At 39.5% G+C, this 19,920-nt stretch overlaps 1 protein-coding gene across 3 annotated transcripts in view; it reads right to left on the bottom strand.

Annotated features, from left to right (window-relative positions):
* Positions 1-9,589: 9,589 nt before the first annotated feature.
* Positions 9,590-19,920, bottom strand: part of TMEM202 (transmembrane protein 202) — a 28,426-nt gene continuing 18,095 nt past the window's right edge. The window contains exons 3-5 of one of the 3 annotated variants that reach the window (XM_050796365.1): positions 10,870-11,019; positions 10,405-10,536; positions 9,590-9,931 (exon numbers count right to left, since the gene is read on the bottom strand). In XM_050796365.1, the coding sequence (XP_050652322.1) occupies positions 9,732-9,931; positions 10,405-10,536; positions 10,870-11,019 (482 nt within the window). In that variant the 3' untranslated portion in view covers positions 9,590-9,731. The remainder of the gene's footprint in view (positions 9,932-10,404; positions 10,537-10,869; positions 11,020-19,920) is intronic. The other 2 variants (XR_007727124.1, XR_007727123.1) reach the window with 2 other exon arrangements.

Here is a 19,920-nt window from a genome sequence, read left to right as displayed (position 1 = left end):
TACAAAAATTAGCTGGTATGGTGGTGCGTGCCTGTAATTCCAGTTCCTTGGGAGTCTGAGGCGCTTGAACCCAGGAGGCACAAGTTGCAGTGAGCCAAACTCATGCCACTGCACTCCAACCTGGGCGACAGAGTGACACAGTGTCTCAAAAAAAGAAAAAAAATATATAAATATTTCAGCATATTTTCCAGAAAACAATGACATTGTTAATTCAACACAACTTCCAACATTCTTTTCATACTCAAACTTCCTAAATTGTCAAAGAAAAAGGTTTATACTTTTTTTTTTTTTTTTTTGAGACGGAGTTTTGCTCTTATTGCCCAGGCTAGAGTGCAATGGTATAATCTCGGTTCACTGCAACTTCCGCCTTCCAGTTTCAAGCGAGTCTTCTGCCTCAGCCTCCCAAGTCGCTGGGATTACAGATGCCTGCACCACGCCCAGCTAATTTTTTTCTATTTTTAGTAGAGACGGGGTTGCACCATGTTGGTCAGGCTGGTCTTGAACTGCTGACCTCGTGATCCACCCACCTCGGCCTCCCAAAGTGCTGGGATTACAGGCTTGAGCCACTGCCCACGACCCAGTTTATACATTTTTCAAAAGTCCAGATTCAATGGATTTCATCTGACTGTTATATGCCTGTAGTCTCCTTCAGTTTAAACAATACTATTACCTCCTTCTGCTCCTCATAATATTAAATCCTTAAATAGTGGCCAGTTATCTCGTAGACTGTCTCATATTCTGGATTTTTGTTTGACTATTTATCATTAGATTCAGGTCAGACATTTCTAACAAAACACCACACAAGTGATGGTGTATACCTCCTACTGTATCATACCTAAAGGCACATGATAGGCTGGGTGTGGTGGCTTACACCTGCAATCCCAGCACTTTGGCAGGCCAAGGCAGGAAGATGACTTGAGGCCAGGAGTTCAAGGCTACAGTGAGCTATGACTGCATCACTGCACACCATCCTGGGCAACAGAGCAAGACCCTATCTCAAAAGAAAAAAAAAAAACTGCACATGGTGACCACTTAGTTAAGATTGTGATTGCCAAATATTTGCATTGTAGAGGTACATTTCCCCTTTGGAACTAATAAATATTTAGTGAAGTGATAATTTGATGTCATGTTTCCAAATAACCACTTAATGATGACTTATCAGTGATCCTTGCCTTAATTATGTTGGGGATTATAAAATAATGATTTTCAATTTCCATCATTCCTTCTATATTTATTAGCTGACATTCTTCTACACACAAAAAATCTACCTCTACTTTTTCCCTTTTTCACTGATTCTATCTTCTGTTGAGTGTCACTATGGACTCATGGATTTTTTTAAAAATTCAAAGTGTTAATAATCTATTATTTCCATTATTCTTTTTGATGCTTAGATCTCCTTTGAATTGGCCAGTGAAGGTCCCTAAAGTTTGCTTTTCACATATAGGACTTTGATCTTTTGGAACTTAAAAACAGAAAGATCACAAAGCAGGGATGAAGTTTTAAGTTATATTCCCTATTTAACCAGTTGTATCAGCCCCATTAGGTGGACTGTCCATAGTTCCCTCATTATGTATTTTTTAATGTTTCTTCTGTATTTCTAGGGTTTCTATTCTGTTCTGTTTATGTAATCGTGTACCAATACATTACCTTTTTTTTTTTTTTTTTGAGAAGGAGGGAGAAACAGGGTGTCACTGTGTTGTTCAGGCTGGTTTTGAACTCCTGCCCTCAAGCGATCCTCCCATCTCAACCTCCCAAGTAGTGGGGATTATAGGTGTGAGCCACTGCACCTAACTTCCACAGTCTTAATTACAATAGTTTGATAAGTCATCTTCACATCAGGTAGCGTAAATGTCCCCATCCTTTTATTTTTCACAATTATCTTGGCCCTTTTGGGCCCTTTGCAAAGAGGACAGAATGAGCTGTCCTGAATTTGGATCTGACTCTTGTTCATTTTCCACAGAAAAAAAAAATCTGTGAGATTTTTGTTGTTGTGAATTGCATTGAATCCACAGGTTAATTTGGATATTTACCATCTTACAGATTCAAAATATTAAGCAGACATTGATAGTATTACAAGGAAAAAATTTAAAACATGAAGCCATCATGGGAGACTTAACACAGAAAAACATAAAACAAAGAGTAGTAAAGATGGTAGGGTGTGGTGGCTCAGGCCTGTAATCCCAGCACTTTAGGAGGCCGAGGCAGGCAGATCACTTGAGGTCAGGAGTTCAAGAGCAGCCTGGCCAACATGGTGAAACCCCATCTCTACGAAAAATACAAAAATTAGCCAGGCGTGATGGTGAGTGCCTGTAATCCCAGCTACTCGGGAGGCTGAGGCAGGAGAATCACTTGAACCCGGGAGGCAGAGGCTGCAGTGAGCCGAGATCGAGCCACTGCACTCCAGCCTGGGGGACAGAGCAAGACTCCATCTCAAAACAAACAAACAAAAAACACCAAAGAGTAGTAAAGAAACAGAAGATTTAAACAATAAAATATGCTCGAGTAATGTATATGTAAATATGTGTACCTACATATATACTTTAGTTATGTCCTTTTCATGCTTTCTCTTTTTTTTTTTTTTGCTTAATTAGGTTTACTTGTAGTTTGCCTTTCATTTAATTTTTGTCAAAAGAACTAGATTTTAGTCTATCATTTGAACCTAAGGTTTTTTTTCATATTTTTACAAAGTTTAGTTTAAAAATTTTCTTCCTTCTTTTGGCTTTTCTAGTTATTCTTTTACAGGTTCATGAATTGAACACATAACTCATTTATTTTAAACTATTTTTGTTGGTTGTTTTATTTTAATGCATCTATGGGTTTTGGTTATAGTAATTCTTTCATGGTTGTTTAGTTCTAAATATATTATCATTTCTGTTGTGATTTCCTTTTTACCCAATTTTTTTAGGGAGCATCATTTTGTCCTAAAAGATGTAGAGCTTTGTTTTTGTTTTGTTTTGTTTTGTTTTAAACAGTCTCATTCTGTTACCCAGGCTGGAGTGCAGAGACATGATCTCAGCTCACTGCAAACTCTTCCTCCCAGGCTCAAGCAATTCTTGTGCTTCAGCCTCCCAAGTAGCTGGAACTACAGGCATCTGCCATTGCACCCAGCTATTTATTTATTTATTTATTTATTTATTTATTTTTGTTTGTTTGTTTTTTGTTGTTTTTTTTTTGAGACAGAGTCTCGCTCTGTCGCCCGGGCTGGAGTGCAGTGGCCGGATCTCAGCTCACTGCAAGCTCCGCCTCCCGGGTTCACGCCATTCTCCTGCCTCAGCCTCCCGAGTAGCTGGGACTACAGGCGCCCACCACCGCGCCCGGCTAATTTTTTGTATTTTTTAGTAGAGACGGGGTTTCATCGTGTTAACCAGGATGGTCTCGATCTCCTGACCTCGTGATCCGCCCGTCTCGGCCTCCCAAAGTGCTGGGATTACAGGCTTGAGCCACCGCGCCCGGCCTATTTATTTTTTTAAGTAGAGATGGGTTTCACCATGTTAGCCAGGCTGATCTCAAACTCCTGGCCTCAAGTGATCCATCTGCCTCTGCCTCCCAAAGTGCTGGGATTACAGGCATGAGCCACCATGTCTGGACAACTATTTTTTTTAATCACTCACATTATTGAGTTCTAATTTAATTTCATTATGGTCAGGATCCATGGACTGATATATCCTTTGACATTTATTGAAACTATATAGTATTTGGTCAATTTTTGTAAATGTTCTATATAGATCTAAAAATAAAATAGTTCTCTTTCTGTTGCTTGTGCTATCTAGATTTTATCCTATTGGATTTTTTATTCCAATTAGTACTTTTTCATTTTAATTATTTATAGTTGGTTCTTTCTTATTTAAACCTGTTCTTGTTTTATTTCTACCTATTTTGTTTCATGGTTTTGGGTCTTTTTTTAAAATTTATGATTCTGTCATATATCTGTGCATCCTAAGAATACTTAGTCTTTATCACATTATACCCCAAATTAATCCAGAATGAATTCATATTCTGATTGTTGACTTTGTTACTTTTTTTCTGAACTTTTTTTTTTTTTTTTTCAGACAGAGTCTTGCTCTGTCGCCCAGGTTGGAGTGCAGTGGCGTGACCATGGTCACTGGAGCCCCGACCTCCCAGGCTCAAGGATTCAGAAACTACAGGACTTCCCAAGCTCCTAGTACTACAGGAGTGTGCCACAACACCCAGCTAATTCTTTAACTTTTTGTACAGATAGGGTCTCACTATGTTGTCAGGGCTGGTCTCAAACTAGTGGGCTCAAGCGATCCTCTTGCCTTGGCCTCCCAAAGTGCTGGAATTACAGGCATGAGCCACCACGCCCGACTGAACATTTCTTTACTTGTCTGGAATTCCTATTTGTAGGTACAAACATTTGGTTTATTTGTTTTTGTTTCTTTCTCCCTTTATGCTTATTCTGTCATACCTAGTAGTTTTGGGGTTTCCTTACATTGGCCAAAGGCCTCAGTCAAGAATCAGGTCTGATAATGTGGTATTTTAGATTTTCTGTTCTGTTATGCTACCAAGGAATATTACAGACACAGTAAATGAACCCACAGGCTGCTTAGTTTAGCAAGGTTACATTTGTGTCCTTCTCCCTCTTTAGGTCTGCAGTTCCAAATAAGCTAGTTAGTGCTGGCAGCAGTTTTTGCTTAGCTTCTTCTTCTTTTTTTTTTTTTTTTAAACAACTTGCTATCTTTGATTTATTCACTCTTCTAAACAATGTTAAATATCACCTTCTGATATTTCAAAGTTTATTCTGGGAAGAAAATTTAACTAATACTATGAATGCATACACATCAGGTATGACAATAGCCAAAGATGAGGTTTCCTAAGAAATGGAGGATTGAATCTAATAATTCACTTTTAAGTGGGAGATCCCCAGTACCCTTCTACCACACAACTCCAAGAACACTGGAAGCCATTCATGCAGCATGTAGATAAATGTTTTGTTTTGTTTTGTTTTCTGTAATAATTTAAAGTATCTGAAAAAAGACCTGTTAGCACTGAAGACCAATAATATCTCCAATGAGGCAGAGTTTCCTACGAAACTACTCATCCTTCCAATTGATCTTCACATATCTCTCAGAGCTTTGAAACAGCTTTCTAAACCTGACCAAGTTTGAACTAGTACTCAAGGCTTATAAGTCATTTGACAAATAGTTTCCAAATAAAAGATAAAGTATGAAAATAAAGATTGAAACTTAGAAGTTACTGAAATATAGAGAGCAGAATAAACATATTTATCTAAATAAATATCCATTAATTTACCTTGACTCATTATGCTATAAATATAATGACATATCATCATGTGGATTAAGATGAACATTTCTACCAGCTCGATACCAATACTACCTTTACTGTAGATTCTATCATTTGAACCCACAATATAGTTTACATTTTCTATGTCATTATAGTATTCTTTAATATTGAAAATATTGACAGGAAGAAATAATGAATAGCATATATTTGGTAAGAACAGATTATAAACTTTTTTTGTTTTAAAATACATTGTTGATATTCACAGGCATTTTTTCAATGTTTTTATCTCAAACTCTGGGACATGTTGTATGCTTTGTTTCCTTTTTTAAAAAAAAAAAATCTGTGCTGCTCATTGTAGTGTGGCTGAGTGGACTGCTCTAAGACCAGAAATATTTGCAAGTAGAGAAAAGTTACTTGAAACCATAACCAATTGGATTTAAAGGACAATATGATTTCTAAAATATTTTACTGTCTTTTATCATGCAGCTGGAAACCATCATTCTCAGCAAACTATCGCAAGAACAGAAAACCAAACACCGCGTGTTCTCACTCATAGGTGGGAACTGAACGATGAGATCATTTGGACTCGGGAAGGGAAACATCACACACCGGGGCCTATTATGGGGAGGGGGAGAGGGGAGGGATAGCATTGGGAGTTATACCTGATGTAAATGACCAGTTGATGGGTGCAGCACACCAACATGGCACAAGTATACATATGTAACAAACCTGCACGTTATGCACATGTACCCTAGAACTTAAAGTATAATTTAAAAAAAAAAAGAGTTGACTGCTTAAATGAATCGATAAGGAGAAACAAGTAATAATTCAATATTTTTCAAATATTTGTGATAATTTGGCATATATTAGTCAAATATTTATCAAAATACATTAGAAGGATGATAGATTAGATGCTACAATAGGCAACATCTAGAAATAATGAAGCAATATAGCATGAATGTATCAATAATAGCACTCTTCAGTGACCTCTTCTTGTGTCATCAGAACATCTTAGAGTTATACAGGAATGAATAGAAATTAATGAATAGAATGAATAGACATTAAGAGAGATTGGGAGTCTTCAATATTTTCATATTAACACTTACATATATTGTGAAACAGGAACTGTGGTAGGTGGTGCATTCTATATCTTAACTCATGTATAACCAATTTTAGTCATATGCAAAACCCTATAAATGCAGGCCCTATTTTTTTCCACCTTCCCATAACTGAGGAATAAAACATTAGAAGAAATAAAGACTTTTTCATGATTTTCTATTTATTTAGCCACGGAAGCAGGACAAGTTGAAAATGATCTGATATCACAGCCTTAGTTCTTAAGTTTTGCTTTGGTAATGACTTCATTTCTTTAGACATTTATTGTATAGACTCAGAAGTATTTACACATTGAGACTTTTCATGTAAAAGATTATATTGTAGAATATATGGAAAATAACTAGAAGTAGTTCTTTTTAGTTCTTCATATATTCACATACTTGAAAATATGGGAAGTACTAGAATATATCATTTAATTTCATTTTCATTGAAATCTATGGTAGTATACACATTTTATAGTGAGAAGATTGAGATACAAAGTGTTTAGCTTCTTTTCTAGAGCTCCTCTTTCATGTAGGGTTGCGAAGCTGGCTTTAGTCCATGTCTTGAGAAGCACTTTTAGTCCCTTTCACCATATAGGAGCTGTCTCCCTGTTCACTTATGCTTTCTTTGGGACTTACAGCCTATGAAGTCTAGGGCTTAGCTTGAATCATAGCATTGCTTTTTTTCTTTTTTCCAGTCTATGAAAATGTTTATCTATTTTAACTGGACTTCTCTGTCTCCGTCTCTCTCTTCCCACTTAACCTATTACAAAATATATATGGAACAAAGGGTGTGTACAAAAGGGTAATTTACTGAGCTATCTGACTGAAAATCCACTTGAGCTTCTTTTTTTTTTTTTTTTTTTTTTTTGAGACGGAGTCTCGCTCTGTCGCCCAGGCTGGAGTGCAGTGGCGCGATCTCGGCTCACTGCAAGCTCCGCCTCCCGGGTTCACGCCATTCTCCTGCCTCAGCCTCCCGAGTAGCTGGGACTACAGGCGCCCACAACCGCGCCCGGCTAATTTTTTGTATTTTTAGTAGAGACGGGGTTTCACCGTGGTCTCGATCTCCTGACCTTGTGATCCGCCCGCCTCGGCCTCCCAAAGTGCTGGGATTACAGGCGTGAGCCACCGTGCCCGGCCTTTTTTTTTTTTTTTGAGACAGGGTCTTGCTGTGTTGCCCAGGCTGGAGTGCAGTGACTCAATCCCAGCTCACTGCAACCTCAGCCTCCCAGGTTCAAGCAATTCTTCTGCCTCAGCCTCCCAAGTAGCCGGGATTACAGGCGCGTGCCACCATGCCTGGCTAATTTTTGTGTTTTATAGTAGAGACAGGGGTCTCACCATGTTGGCCAGGCTGGTCTCGAACTCCTGACCTCAAGTGATCCACCCGCCTCGGCCTCCCAAAGTGCTGGGATTACAGGCGTGAACTGCCATACCTGGCATTACTTTCTTATTATCTCGCTTCTTCCACCTTCACTCAGACTTACTTTCTTCTCTTCCCCCCATTTAGAACTTTTGTTTCTTGAAGAGTCATCAGTGTTCAGCATCCTGTCAATTTAGTCATATAATTAAAGGATTCAAACTAAATTACAAATAAAGATTGTGAACCCAGTGAGTACTTAACCAGTTAATGTATAGGTTAGAGTTTGTGTGAGTGGTAATGTGAGGAGGGAGAGTTGACTTTGACTACATGTCTGTTCTTACAACCAGACAAAGGCCCAGGAATAGTCTGAAGAGCCTCTGAACTAAGGCCACTTGAAGTAAGGAGGCACAAGTAATTCTGCCATAACGAAACTCACCTGGTCGGAAGAGGGGCATGAAGAAAGGGTTTTCTAAGGCAGGATCAAAATGTGCATATATGTCTGTTTGTGTATCTGTGTGTGGGTGCATACATTTGTGTGCTGTATGTAAGCTCCAACCCACAGGAATAAAAGCATAAGTATTAACTTAAAGGGCTTCCAGTTACCATCTGGAAATGTTTGGGAATTACTGATCAGGACCAGGATTATAAAAATTATATAATTGCTCAATGTCTATTATTTTTGTTTTCTGCAAAGGTTACTAGTGAATCTCTAAATTAAACCAAAAGGATCCAAGGGCTTATCTTTACACACAACAAGAGTGAGGCTGGACATTATAGTCCATTTCATTGCCAGCTTTGGGGAGAAAAATGGATCTCAACCAATAGAGTAGTAGTGGCAGCAACTAAGGGTATGAAAGACAAAATGAGTATCAGGGACCTTGTGTGTGAAATCTAGTCTGAGTGTGAAAGGGATCTTTAGCCATCAAAAGACCTACATGATTATCTGAAAATACCACCTCCTCCCTCCGTACTTAGCTTTACAGGATATATAAAAAACATGGAAAATCTTTCAGCTTGTATAGATATAGATGTAGATGTATTATAGATATAGATAGGCCTATCTATCGATCTATCATCTATCAATCTATTATCCATCTATCTATCCATCTATCTATCCATCTATCTATCTATCTATCTATCTATCTATCTATCTATCTATACATCTGCTGAAGAAGCCCTTTAGTCCCATTTGGCTCAGTAAAACATAATCGATGCTTAAGGAATCAAAGAGGTCACAGGCCTGTCAAGAATTTGATGGAGTTTACTTGAAACTATCTTCCAGGGGCGGGGCAGGGGGAAGGAAGAATCTGATGGAATCTCTGGCCCTCTTCACAGAAGAATACATATACAAGTTTTGTATAGAATTTCAGGGAGTTTGTGGATGCCTGGTTAAGGTATCTCCCTGCCTAGGGAGAAGCAGTGGTTTTACATAACAGACTGTAAAGGTTTCAAATTACCAGTCCTCACAGTAAGTGGGACCTCATGGATTCCCTAGAATCTACCCAGCACCTCTCAGTTCCTTTGAGTAGTAGGTCTTATATCCATTGATATTTATTCCATTTCTGGTAACGCTATCAAGTTCAGATTCAACAGTATTTGTCCAAGTGCTTTCCATCCGGAGTATACCCAAAGCCACACATAATAAAGAAAATTCTAAATAGAAGTAATTAACGTTCTTCTCCATGGGCCTTTCTGGTCCATGAGATCCCTCATACCCAAAGAAGTCTCTGGTCTACACACTGCATCTTTCACTAGTTTCTTTCATTCATGACTCTAAACATTGTTGTTTTCTTTTAGAAATGTTTTTCTTAAGTGAGTTATTACTTACTTTATTACTATCATACCTATTTTGGATCCAATGCACGCAAAAGACATTTCATCAGCTTTAATGTTGTCTCCTCCAGTAATATGGACATGATATTCGGAGGGTTTCCAAGAATTTATGCGATCAGTCCCAACTCAGCTTCTCCCCTGCTTTTAAGACAAGCTATAGTTAGGTTTTCCTATCACCATCACAGTCCTGCCTCTGGTAAATTTTTCTCTCTCACACTTAGAGATTCCATCTCAGACCTTGGCTCTTCTTCATCTTTAGCAGGTGATACTGTAGTCACTGGACCAACCCCCAGCCTTGATCTCTCTGTTGGAATCACAGTGACGTTTTCATCACGGGCAGGAGATCTGGAAGTTAAGTAGTTGAGAAGAGAGATGATGCCTAGGGGAAGGGAATAATTTGAGGTGAGGTTCAATATGCAATGGTCTTTTGGCTTTTAAAATTCTTACTCGTCCTTTAATAACCAGTTCAAAAGACATCTTTTCAGTGAACCCCTCTCTTCCCCAGCGGAGTTACTTTACCCTCTTGTGCTCTAATTGCATTATAATATTTCTCAGACTGGTTAGGACAAAGCTTGAACCTCCTGGATTCAAATCATAGTTCCACTATTTTCTGTGTGGCCTTGGGCAAGTTACTCAACTCGTCCATGCCTCACTTTGTGATAGAACAAGTTACTAATGCTAGGTTTTCAGACTCTAAAATCCACCCTTTCTTCATTATGCCACATTAACTCTCCAAGTACCAATTTTCTGAAAAGAAACAGTCAGTGCTTCTACTTCTCCTAGATTATACCTCCCTTTCCAGAAGCGATTTCCCTATCCATCCTTCTAGCATAGAGCAGGGGAGTGACTCACCAGCAAACATGTAAAAGATGTCACTGCACCAGTTAAGATAATAGGTCCACAGGAGATCTGAATCCATGGCATCCCTAGTATGCCAGTGAACCTGTGCCACAAACAGGTTGAGGCAGAGGAGCAAGCAGGTAGCTAGGACCGGAAGAAAAAATGTCACAACCCATCAGCATCTTCAGTCTGCCTTCCCCGCCACCCCCAGCTCTTCAGCCTCCAGAGGCCATATGTATAGCAAGGATCAAAAAGATAAAAACTTGGGGATTGACCAAGATGAGAGAACAGGATCTATACCCTGGTAAAGTGAGCGAAGGTGTGTTCTATATAATTAGATAAGGCAGATAGCTGGCAAGTTGGTGTGATACTGAAGAAGAGCAAAGAGATAAGAAAAAGAGTATAAGAGTTTCACAGAGAAAATTCGTTACCTTGATTATTACCATGGTAAAATACCCTGCCGATCTAGGTCTGTACCTGAGATGAAGCTGAGCATGGATACCTTCAGATCCAAGTTGGTGGTCATGCTTCCTCGACTAGGGAGCCAAGAGCTGAAGAGCCAGCCAAGGCCAATGAGTATGGTAAAGACAGAGATGAGAAAGAAGGCCCTGGAATATTGGAGATAATCTGCATGAAGAAGAGGAAAGGAAAAGTGTGGTTAGTCCAGTGAGGGAACTTCCCTTAAAAAGGCCAGACAGAGTCTTAGAGAAGGATGTAAGAACAAAGGATGATGGAGCAGAGCTTGCTACATGACATCCTTTTTGCTTGGAATTTCTTTACTATGATTGTTAAACTAAAGATAATATACAAATACTTCTGCATGCATTGATTTAGATATAAACTAGCTTATAAGAGGTGTTACCAATGACAAAACAGATTAAACTTTTTTCTTGTTTCTAATTCTAATTCTAAAAATAATAAGTAATATGCATCCAACATAAGCATTCAAAAGACTACAAAAGAACAAAGAAGCAGGAAAAAAATCAGCCACAATTTCACTACCTAGAGGCAACCATTGTTAATATTTTATTTTATTTTTCTACCCTCTGTGCATAGTAGATATGATACTAGATATCATGTGGGTTTTTTCCTCAAGAATATATGATGTGATTTTCCCCAGGTATCTGTTGTAAATATTATTTTCAGTGGCTACAAAATATTCTATCATATCAATATACTTTGCTTAATGATTTACCCATTGTTTAGTTCCATTTGTTTTTCACTTTCAGCTGTATCTGGCATGTACAGGCCTTGTCAGCCTACGACTACAAAATGAAGTCACATTTACTTTATTTATTTATTTATTTATTTTATTATTATTTTTTTGAGACAGAGTCTTACTCCGTCGCCCAGGTTGGAGTGCAGTGGTGCAATCTTGGTTCACTGCAGCATCTGCCTCCCGGGTTCAAGCAATTCTTCTGCCTCAGCTTCCCGAGTAGCTGAGATTACAGGTACATGCCACCAAGCCCAGCTAATTTTTTGTATTTTTTTAGTAAAGACAGGTTTTCACCATGTTGTCCAGGCTGGTCCTGAATGCCTGACCTCAGGTGATCTGCCTGCCTTGGCCTCTCAAAGTGCTGGGATTAAAGACTTGAGCCACCTCGCCCAGCCTCATTTACTTTAATTCCCATATTATGATGATTTCAAGCCCCAATTTACCAAACTGCAGGAACCTATCACAAAGTGTTTCCCCCACTTTTTTTTTTTTTTTTTTTATTCTGAGAGTCTCTCAAAGTCCTATCTCATATTTGTTCAAGTTGTTCTTATCCAAGTGCCATACCTCTCCTTCTTCCATCTTTGGCTCTAGGTGTCTTCTCTTTGGCTCTGCCACTGCGGACCGGATGTTGGTAAGAGCAGCAGGGATATGCTCAACCTTACTTTTTGCTACCACATCCCTAAGATGCAACAGGTTCTTCGACTTCCCCATCCATATTTTGCTGAAGATTTAGAAGGTAACTTATAATTACAAGTAGCTGTAGCTTTTCTGAGCTACCAGACACCCAGGAATATCTTCAGTAACCTTTATAAGGTGCCTCCTTATTTAGCTTCTTTTTCTGTCCCAATGTAGTAGGGACCAGCTCACCCCCACCCCAGTGGTTACAAAGTTCTCTAACCACTTATATGCCTAAGAATCCAAGTCCAGCTTCTGAGTAACTCAGAGAGCAGAAATTATGTATCAAGCTTATCCAGTCTAATATCTGGCTCCTTGTTTCATTTTGTTCTCCAGAACCTGCCACTTACTAATATGATGAATTGCAGGAATTTCCATTCAAAGAAACCACACCCCTATCCACAGAGGTTAAGTTGCTCTGTAGCCGCAACAAGTGAGCCACATTAAAACATAGTAATTCACAAGCTGCACATTTTCTGAATACTGGGTTATTCAGAATTAGCAGTATATGTAGCCAGCCAGAACATAAGCCCAGACTGAGCTGTATGAAGCCCAGGGTAACAGGCATGCTTTGTGGTATTTAGTCCACAATCCTCTATGAGCTCTAGCAGCCCTTGTCTATAGCCCTGGACTATTGTCTTTATAGCCCTCTGACTATAGCTAACTGGACTAAGCATGGGAACCTGACCCATCCTGGGACAATTTTATTCTTATGCTTGGAAATTGGATTTCCTCTTTTGCTTGCTTGAACTGAGAAGATGTAAAGTTTGACCGGCGTATCACCTTTTAGGCACTTACACACTAATAAACAGGAAAAACTGAGCTGTAGAGATAAAACAAAGCATAAACAAAGATGAGTGACAAAGTGACTGTAGAAAATCTGAGTGCCTGGCTGGCTTGATTTTCTTTATCTGAGATCCCAGCATCCCCTGGAATTCCCTAAGGTCCAGCGAACTTCCTGCCTTGGGAGTCTATGTTATTCCTCTGAGCCACATTTTTTTTCCCTTTATCTTTTTCTTTTTTTTTTTTTATATATATGTACTATTTTCTTTTTTTTATGTACTATTTTCTTTTTTTAAATTTATTTATTATTATTATACTTTAAGTTCTAGGGTACATGTGCATAACGTGCAGGTTTGTTACATATGTATACTTGTGTCATGTTGGTGTGCTGCACCCATCAACTCGTCAGTACCCATCAACTCGTCATTTACATCAGGTATAACTCCCAATGACATCCCTCCCCCCACCCCCTCCCCATGATAGGCCCCGGTGTGTGATGTTCCCCTTCCCGAGTCCAAGTGATCTCATTGTTCAGTTCTCACCTATGAGTGAGAACATACGGTGTTTGGTTTTCTGTTCTTGTGATAGTTTGCTAAGAATGATGGTTTCCAGCTGCATCCATGTCCCTACAAAGGACACAAACTCATCCTTTTTTATGGCTGCATAGTATTCCATGGTGTATATGTGCCACATTTTCTTAATCCAGTCTGTCACTGATGGACATTTGGGTTGATTCCAAGTCTTTGCTATTGTGAATAGTGCCGCAATAAACATACATGTGCATGTGTCTTTATAGCAGCATGATTTATAATCCTTTGGGTATATACCCAGTAATGGGATGGCTGGGTCATATGGTACGTCTAGTTCTAGATCCTTGAGGAATCGCCATACTGTTTTCCATAATGGTTGAACTAGTTTACAATCCCACCAACAGTGTAAAAGTGTTCCTATTTCTCCACATCCTCTCCAGCACCTGTTGTTTCCTGACTTTTTAATGATTGCCATTCTAACTGGTGTGAGACAGTATCTCATTGTGGTTTTGATTTGCATTTCTCTGATGGCCAGGGATGATGAGCATTTTTTCATGTGTCTGTTGGCTGTATGAATGTCTTCTTTTGAGAAATGTCTGTTCATATCCTTTGCCCACTTTTTGATGGGGTTGTTTGTTTTTTTTCTTGTAAATTTGTTTGAGTTCTTTGTAGGTTCTGGATAGTAGCCCTTTGTCAGATGAGTAGATTGCAAAAATTTTCTCCCATTCTGTAGGTTGCCTGTTCACTCTCATGGTAGTTTCTTTTGCTGTGCAGAAGCTCTTTAGTTTAATTCCTTTATCTTTTTCTTTGAGATGGGGTCTCAGTCTATAACCCAGGCTGGAGCGCAGTAGCATGATCTCTACTCACTGCAGCCTCCAACTCCCAGACTCAAGCAATCCTCCCACCTCAGTCTCCTGAATAGCTGGGACCACAGATGCACACCATCACACCCGGCTAATTTTTTGTATTTTTGGTGGAGGTGGGGTTTCACCATGCTGCCCGGGCTGGTCTCGAACTCCTAAGCTCAAGCGATCTGCCCACCTCAGCCTCCCAAAGTGCCGAGATTACAGGCTTGAGCCACCACACCTGGCCGATTCTTCTGAATCTTTACAAATAAATTCACTGTTTAGCTTACACTAATTCAAATGATTTTAATATTCAGAACACCAAGGAGCACTGTCGAGGATATTTCCTGTCCAACTCCAGCCTAACATATAAAGTCCAGTTCCTCTTCTACCATGAGGAGAAGACTGCAACTTTATGTATTTCTTACAAATCTCTCTGTGTTATCTTCTCATCTCCTGAAAACTACCTAAACAAGATCCCCACAACTCCAAAGGAACAATTTAAAGATTTACAGCATAGAAGAGTCTAACCTTCCCAAAGTAACTAAGTCTATTAGGAATAATCATATACAACAAATTATATAAACAAACTAAACACTTAGATTCAGAGTCTAAGACATCTGCATTTGGTTAACTTTATAGTTTTTTTATTCATATTACTATAAATAAATAAACGTCCAAAAGCTGATTTCAAGCCTCTATCTCCTGTAACACCAAAGCTGATTTCAGCTTTTAAACAACAGTTTTTACAACAGCTTACTCATCAAAGTTTCAAAAATCTTAGGATCTTAATTACAAAAGGCCCTGCTTGTATGTTTCAGTAAGAAGCCTTGGTCCAGAAAAAGGGGTGCCTGAGATAAAATGAACAGCCCCGTGTCACCTGTCTGGGTCAACTGTATCCAAACATTTCTGAAGTTTTCCTTACTGATATACTTTGATGCGGTTAAACTTAAGTTACAAGAACACCAAGGCACCTCTCCCAGCTTACTGAAGCTAATACCTTGGGAAGAGAAAGGATGTCACTTTCAATTTGAGGAGGAAGTACAAATCATCTGAAAAACTTGGTAAGATTTTTGTAGATGTTCTCAGGATCAGCCCAGCGTCAGTCAGTAATGCTACACTTCAGAGTACCATCAGGTAAGATGTAAAACCCCTACCAAGATTGGAGGGGGCACCACCCAACCAGAAAGCAGTAGTGTTCTGTGGCATCCCCTCAGATCTCAGTGAAATGAGAACATTCACCATTTGGCAGTTTGTAAATAATGGGTGGGATCTCCTTCTACTGTTGTGGAAGTAAAACTTGGCCAGGGAGCTTTTGGAAAGTGGTGCTGCTGGAGACAAGCTGGGGAATCAGCTCACTTATTTAGCCAAATCTGAACTTCCACGCTGCTGCCACTATGACCGCTTTCAAGGCACAGAAGGCAATACACAACTTCTCCAGGCTCAGATGAGGTGCCCCAAGTGGGTGATTTTGGAATGGAAACGATCCTGGATGGAGACTTAGGACCCTGAAGAGGTATCTATGAAATCTGCTTAGTATTTAGGTGCCCTTGTAACCCAGCTGGAGTGCCAGAATAAAGCATCCCTACACAGCCTGGCAACGTGTACTGTATGGTGGTTCCTAGGTTCCTAACTCTAGGGTGCCCAGTGACTTGACAAAAAGGCTTATCCTTTCTTTCCCACGCTCTGCAAAACAGTTCAAACTACTCTCTGTGCAATATATCCTTTACATTTCAGCCTGATCTCACCAGTGCTAGGGGAAAATAACAGAAGGGTCTGTTCTACACTTGAGACTTGCAGTAAAAGTGAAGGATACTGTCCTTTCCTCCCCATCCCTTCTTCATCCCATTAGCAATAGCCACAACAGAGAGGCTATCAGTCATCTAGATCCAGGTGAAGTCAGAGACAGAAAGAAGCACAACACCCTGAAGTGAGCCCAGGGAATAGGAATATGAGCATGCACATTCTTAAACACACCTGAGATAGCCCCTGTGAAACTTACGAAAATGACTAAAGAAACTGTCAGGGAGGGGAATGAAATTCTTGCAATCCAGTAGGTAAAAGTTTGAAGTCATTGAATTGGAAAGTAATTATTAAACAATAATGTATTCAGAGGCCAGGTGCAGTGGCTCATGCCTGTAATCCGAGCACTTTGAGAGGCCGAGGCAGGCAGATCACCTGAGGTCAGGAGTTCAAGACCAGCCTAGTAGGCCAGGTGAGGTGGCTCACGCCTGTGATCCCAGCACTTGAGGAGGCTGAGGGGGGCAGATCATGAGGTGAGGAGATCAAGACCATCCTGGCTACCATGGTGAAACCCCGTCTCTACTAAAAATACAAAAAAATTAGCTGGGTGTGGTGGCGGGCGCCTGTAGTCCCAGCTACTCAGGAGGTTGAGGCAGGAGAATGGCGTGAACCTGGGAGGCAGAGCTTGCAGTGAGCCGAGATGACGCCACTGCACTCCAGCCTGGGCAACAGAGCAAGACTCCATCTCAAAAAAAAAAAGATCAGCCTAGCTAACATGGTGAAACCCCATCTCTACTAAAAACACAAAAATTAGCTGGGCGCACTGATGCACACCTGTAATCCCAGCTACTTGGGAGGCTGAGGCAGGAGAATCGCTTGAACCCGGGAGGCAGAGATTGCAGTGAGCCAAGATCACGCCACTGCACTCCAGCCTGGGTGACAGAATGAGATTCCATCTCAAAAATAAATAAATAAATAAATAAATAAATAAATAAATAATGTATTCGGGCAATAATAACATTATATTGTTGTCACAGGGAGATAAGGCCTGGAAATTTTGATTACATTTTGGGGAATTTCTTATGAGATCTGTATTGCAGCCTAATTACTGACTTTTGAATTAGAACTAGTTATAATAACATGGAAAATAGGGTGGATACTTGATTTATACTTGTGTACCTTAAGGATTCAGTTGACTTTAAATAATCAGTCTGTAGAGATAAAACAAAGCATAAACAAAGATGAGTGACAAAGTGACTCTATAAAATCTGAGTGATTGGCTGGCTTGATTTCCTTAATTTTCTTTATCTGCATAAAGGCGAATCCAGGGCTTCAAGAAATAAACTATTCACTGCTTAAGTGACATAATTTCGGGATTCTAATGCATTAATTTTTTTTTTTTTTTTTTTTTTGAGACAAGGTCTCACTCTGTCATCCAGGCTGGAGTACAGTAGCTCAATCTCAGCTCACGACAACCTCTGCCTCCTAGGCTCAAGCAATTCTCCCACTTCGGCCTCCCAAGTAGCTGGGATTGCAGGCGCCCACTACCATGCCCAGCTAATTTTTGTATTTTTTGTAGAGACAGGGTTTCGCCTTGTTGCTCAGGCTGGTCTCAAACTCCTAAACTCAAGCGATCCCCCACCTCAGCCTTCCAAAGTGCTGATGTCAGAGGTGTTTGAACCGGAGCAACTTTATCTTGAATAGGGGCTGGTTAAAGTAAGGCTGAAACCTACTGGGCTGCATTCCCGGGAGGTTAAGGCATTCTTAGTCAGCGCAAAATACAGGTCATAAAGACCTTGCTGATAAAACAGGCTGTGGTAAAGAAGCCAGCCGAAACCCACTAAAACCAAGATGGCAACAAAAGTGACCTCTGATCGTCCTCACTGCTTATTATATGTGAATTATAATGCATTAGCATACTAAAAGACACTCCCACCAGTGCCATAACAGTTTACAAATGCCATGGCAATGTCAGGAATTTACGCTATACGGTCTAAAAAGAGGAGGAACCCTTAGTTCCAGGAATTGCCCACCTCTTTCCCCGAAAACTTACGAATATCACTCACCCCTTGTTTAGCATATAATAAAGAAATAGCCATAAAAATGGGCAACCAGCAGCCCTGGTGGCTCCTTTTCCTATGGAGTAGCCATTCTTTTATTTCTTTACTTTCTTAAATGTGCTTTCACTTTACTCTATGGACTCATCTCGAATTCTTTCTTGCCCAAGATCCAAGAACCCTCTCCTGGGGTCTGGATCAGGACCCCTTTCTGGTATCACTGGGATTACAGGCTTGAGCCACCACACCCAGCCCTAATTTATTAAAGATTTAAATAATAATCTTAAGGCCGAAATTTTAACATGGGCACCCAGTTACATAAATATAACTGCAGTTTTATCTTTTTGCCTAAATCTTTTAATCCATTTCTAGTTATTTCCTTGGAATTAATTTCTAGAAATGGAATTATTTACTCAAAGGAGATGAACATTTTTAAGTCTCTGGATGCACCTAATCATATTGCTTTGATTATACCAATTTGCATGGTATGTACAGGAACGCATATGGGAGTGTATAGCAGTTGCATCATCATTTAAAAATCTGTTAATATGGTGGTTGAAAAGTTACATCTTGTTATTCATTTACCTTTCTTTAATGATTGATTGAGGTTAAATTATTTTTCCTATATTTATTAGATAGTTATAGTTCTTCTGTGCATGTCGATTGAAAAAGAACTTATTTGAGTTTATGTCTTTAATACTTTGTGTATCCTTTTACTATATTAAGGCCATCAACCTTTATCTTTCATAATTGTTGCAAATATTTTCTCTAGTTTTCATTTGATGCAGTTGAATTGTCTGCCTGCCTTTGATTTTAGTTTCTTCTCAAGATCATGCAGGAAACTGTCCCTTAATTTCAAATGTCGCAGCCCATGGCCAAATAACTGATGCTCTACCTCAGAGTTGGGCACAGGTGCTCCCCTCCTGCTTATGTGAGGAGAATAGATGAGATCTCTGCTTATGTGAGAATAGATGCTTTACTCACACATGTTTTCTTTCACAATACCCCTTTCATTGTGTAAATTTATGTCTTGTGGGTGATGGGAAAACTGTCAGTGTAATGATATCTTTCCTCTAAGTTTTTGGTTTGATTGAAAAACTCATGCATATGATATTTTTAGCCCCCAAAACTTATATTAAAATATTTTGTGTTGCGCTTTCAGATTTATTTAAATTCACATAAAATTTGACATAAATAATATTATCTTCATAGTTGGCATTTGTTATACCACATATCTAATGTACATTTAAATTCTATTCCACTGCTAGGAGAAGAACAAGCTGACCTTGAAAGTCAAATCTAATAGAGGTTAAGATATTTGCTTTATCTTCCAGCTATGATCAATCACTTCTCTTCTAATTCTGCAAGCCACATTAGAATACCAATCACATTGCTTAGCAGTAACACCTTGTAAATGAGTTATTCCTAGGGCAGGTATGGTAGCTCACACCTATAGTCCCAGTACTTTGGGAGGAACACTTGAGGCCAGGACTTTGAGACCAGCCCGGGCAATATAATGAGAACTTTCTCTCCAAAAAAAAAAAAAAAAAAAAAAATTAAAAATTAGCCAGGAGTGGTGGCACACGTCTGTAGTTTCACCTACTCAGGAGGTTGAGCGGGAAGATTGCTTGAGCCCTGGAGGTGGAGGCTGTAGTGAGCAATGATAGTGCTATTGCACT

This window comes from Macaca thibetana, chromosome 7, assembly GCF_024542745.1.
Source record: "Macaca thibetana thibetana isolate TM-01 chromosome 7, ASM2454274v1, whole genome shotgun sequence".
NCBI classification, from domain to species: Eukaryota; Metazoa; Chordata; class Mammalia; order Primates; family Cercopithecidae; genus Macaca; species Macaca thibetana.
The sequence above is the reverse complement of the archived record's forward strand: the minus strand, read 5'-3'. Positions and strand labels throughout refer to the sequence as shown.